Genomic DNA, 4,274 nt, shown 5'->3' with positions numbered 1-4,274 from the left:
ACTTCCTCCGTGGCAAAAGTGCCAAAAAAGTACCAACACCTTTGGTAGCCGAAGCTACACGCAAGTAACCAAACAACCAACACCCCTAGATAACCGAAATCAGAAAAACAACATCAATGACGCTACAGACCCAAACCAACACACACAAAGAAGCCCCCCCCCCACCAATATTTGTTGATGATGTCATCGACATACAAACGATGATCAAGTCCATAGAGAGAGATCTCCAAAGAAGACTACAACCTTAAAATCAACAACAACAAAATCAAAATCCTGCCGACAAACCCAGACTCCTATAGAAAACTAACAAAGTTACTAAAAACTTTGAACGCAAACTTCCACGTATATCAACTCATAGAAGAAGGACCTATTCGTACCCTACTACGCAACATCCATTACTCAGCTAACATAGATGAACTGAAGTTAGAACTCTTCAATTGTGGCCATGAAGTAACCAGCATTACCAATATAAGGAAAAGAATCACAAAAAATCCGCTATCCTTATTCTTCATTGACTTAGAGCAAAAGCCAAATAACAAAGGAGCCTATAATACCAATCGTTTAATGAATTCTGTAGTAAAAGTTGAACCACATTCTTTAAAAAAAGAGATAGCACAATGTAAAAGATGCCAAAGGTACGGCCACGTACAGAAATATTGCAACCGCAATCACCGCTGCGTTAAGTGTGCAAGTATTCACCCCACAGGTCAGTGCTATAAATCTTCAGAAACTCCTACGAAATGCATCCTCTGTCAAGGAGAGCATCCTGCCAACTATAAAAGTTGCACAGCCTACAAGACATTGTATAAAAATAAGTACCCCAAACCCAGAGTTAAGGACCTAACCAACCAAGTACTTAGTCCACAAAAATTCACTACCCCTCCAACCTTCTATGCACAGGCAGTTCAAGGAAATTAAAACAGACCGAAAACCTATAGTGATCAATCACAAACCAATGTTCCCAGTTCACAAAACATGGATAACTTCAATAGGCATGAAAAATTAATCGCGAAACAAACAGAGCAAATTAATAACTTGCTATCATTGCTTACAATCATTGTGGACAAACTAACACGCTCCGACGTAAAATAAAACCAATACGCATATTTCTTTGGAATACTAACGGTCTAGCTCAGCATAAATACAAACTAGAACTCCTCCTAAAACAACAAAAAATTGACGTAGTGCTTATATCTGAAACTCATTTCACCGATAAAAATTACCTCAAAATAAATGATTATAACTTTTACCATACCCAACATCCCAGTGGAAAGGCCTACCGCAATTATCATCAAAACCAACACAAAACATAATGAGCTTCCATCATTCCAGAAGGACTACCTTCAAGCTGCAAACGTAGTGATAGAAGACTTCGATAAATTCCTCGAAGACCTGGGAAATAGATTCGTAGCTGGAGGAGATTATAACGCTAAACATACGCAATGGGGCAGCAGACTTATCACAGTAAGAGGTAAAAATCTTCTGAAATGCATTAACGCCAACAGACTTAATTACCTCAGTACAAACGAACCCACTTACTGGCCCACTGACACTAACAAACTACCTGACTTATTAGAATTCTTCATAAGTAAAAACATCTCGCCAAGATATATCCAAATCAACTCTTCTGCGGAACTCTTTTCAGATCACTCACCCGTCATAGCAACAATTAACTCACTAATTATCGAAAATCAACTTAATGGCTTTATTCATAACCAACTCACAAACTGGCAGCTCTTTAGGGTATTCAATCATTCAACATCAGCATCAATATCTCTGAAAACAGACGAAGATATAGAAGCAGCCACCAAAAGGCCAAAAGTTGTCATAGTTTTAGAGACAGAATATATAATGGAGTGCAATATAATAGAGAGAATAAGAGCGGAGGTAGATATATAAGAAGAAAGAGATAGACAAGGAATAATATAAGGAAGGAGACAATAAGGTGATAACGTCATAAGACTGATGGGATGTAAAGCGCGTATTAGGTAAACGAAACGTATTAGGTAAAGTTAATCTGCTTGTCCTGATGGATTTTCTAATCTTAGAAGTGTTTTCGGTTTATGACTGTTTCTTAGAAAAGTCCTTAGATTTATTAGGCGCTCTCAAAAATTATGGAGAAAGCGGGTGGTTACCTAACGGAAAAAACGAATATTTGTCTAACGACAAAGCTGATTTTTCCCATGAACAAGGTCAACCATGAGCCACGTTGGTAGGAGGCTTCCTCATCATCTCTTCATTCATTAATGTGGTTCATAACCAATCGACATCGCGAATCGTTACCCTCACTTTTCTAATGAAAAGCGTGAACAACGAATCCGCGTTCTTCGTTCAAAGGGCACACCGATACCCTCCGTAATAACATAAGAGCGAACAGTGAGGTAATATCAACTCGAGTTAAAACACAGTTCAGGGAACAGCAGAAGTCAGAAGTCAAATCATCAGAATCACCAAGTCGAAGACAGTCAATCGACAGAAGATACATCATCACAATCGCCAACATGAAGCGAGTCTCAGGTCGTACTCATTCGTAGTTTGTCATTCCACATACGTAACCTTGTATCACATTGAAGTTGTTGAATCTTTGAGAATATATATTAACCTGTTAATATTAGCGTTATATGATAGAAAAAAGCAGCGGGGGGAAATGGCTTGGAAAATGAGGTATGGAAGTATGCGCCGAAGGAAATGGGGGAGCGTTATGGGAGATGCTAAGACAAATATGGAATAGAGAGGGGATACCTGAAAACTGGAGAAAAGGCGTAATATGTCCGATTTACAAGAGGGGGGACAAGGGAGCAGTGAAGAGCTACAGAGGGGTCACGCTAATGGACACGGCATACAAAATCTATGCAGGAATTCTAGACGAGCGGCTGAAAGTGGAAATCAAGGACAAGCTGGCAGAGAGTCATTTCGGGTTTAGGAAAGGAAGAGGAGTGATAGCCGCAATATACGTTCTGATATGATAGATAAACAATATGATAGATAAACAATTGAGCGGGGAAAGAGGGAAGCTATATGTATGCTTCGTGGACCTGAAGTCAGCGTTTGATAGGGTTAACAGGAAGAAACTGGGAGAGATGAGGAGAATGGGGGTGAACGAGAAGTTAACCAGAAGGATAGAGGAGATATACGAGGAGACAAAGAACGTAGTGAGGATCAGGAACAACTACACAGAAGAGTTTTGGACGGTGAGGGGAGTGAGACAAGGGTAGATTTAACATCTATGTGGCAGGGCTGGGAGAGGAAATGAGGAAAGGGGAAGTAGGAGGCATAGTGGTAGGAGACAGGAAGGTATGGTCATTATCATACGCGGATGACATTGTATTGATAGCGGACAGAGAAGAGGAGTTAAAGGAAATGATGAGGAGATTTAAGACATTCCTAGAGGAATGTGGAACTGGAACTGAGCACCAAAAAGACAAAAGTAATAGTGTTTGAAAAGAGAAGGAACAAGAGGAGGCAAATGAAATGGAGATGGGGGGAACATGAACTAGAAGAAGTGGATGAGATTAGGTATCTAGGGTACATACTGCAAAAAAACGGGAGCGACGAGAAGCATATCCAAGGCTGGAAAAGGAGGGCAGCAATTGCGATGAAGAAGATATGGAGCGTAGGAGGAAAGATATTCAAAAGAGACTACAAGAGGAGAATGAGGATGTTTGGAGCACTGGTAGAGTGTAGCGCTGTATGGAGCGCAGGTGTGGTGATGGAACATAGAAGAGAGACTGGACAGGGTAAAAAAGAGATACGTGAGATGGCTGCTAGGCTTAGACGCAATAACGCCAATAACTACATCCTGAGAGAGGAATGTCAGATAGAGGAAATTAAAGAAAAGACACTGAAAAGAGCAGTAAGGTGCGAGAAGAAGGCCTTGGAATCGAAGAAGGAATTAGTGAAAGAAGGTATGGACTAAGCATAAATAAATAATAAATATAGTTTTTATGATCTCAGAACATGTAAAGGCAGCACCTTTAGCGACTTTAGAGAGATAGCTATCTCTACCAAAACCAATCGAAATGACTGGTCTTTAAAAAATACCTAATAGTAGAATGTTTTTATATTCATTGATCTATTATTATCTTACAAAAGGAACTACATGTTCTGAGATCATAAAAACTATATTTATTATTTATTTATACTTAGTCCATACCTTCTTTCACTAATTCCTTCTTCGATTCCAAGGCCTTCTTCTTGTACCTTACTTTAGAGCACCTTCAGCGCGAGCACGCAGACTGCGATTGCCGTGGTACCGGCTACGTATATCGCGAGCA

General features: G+C 39.9%; 1 protein-coding gene across 1 annotated transcript; it reads left to right on the top strand.

The window, feature by feature from the left end:
* Positions 1–2,666: 2,666 nt before the first annotated feature.
* On the top strand, positions 2,667–3,916 carry LOC117212779. The gene is made up of 3 exons (XM_033457804.1): positions 2,667–2,907; positions 2,986–3,191; positions 3,389–3,916. The coding sequence occupies exons 1-3, from the start codon at positions 2,667–2,669 to the stop codon at positions 3,914–3,916; spliced, it is 975 nt and encodes a 324-aa protein (XP_033313695.1).
* Positions 3,917–4,274: the final 358 nt, after the last annotated feature.

The sequence above is a fragment of the Bombus bifarius genome, unplaced genomic scaffold (genome assembly GCF_011952205.1).
Source record: "Bombus bifarius isolate JDL3187 unplaced genomic scaffold, Bbif_JDL3187 scf7180000008376, whole genome shotgun sequence".
NCBI classification, from domain to species: domain Eukaryota; kingdom Metazoa; phylum Arthropoda; class Insecta; order Hymenoptera; family Apidae; genus Bombus; species Bombus bifarius.
The sequence above is the reverse complement of the archived record's forward strand: the minus strand, read 5'-3'. Positions and strand labels throughout refer to the sequence as shown.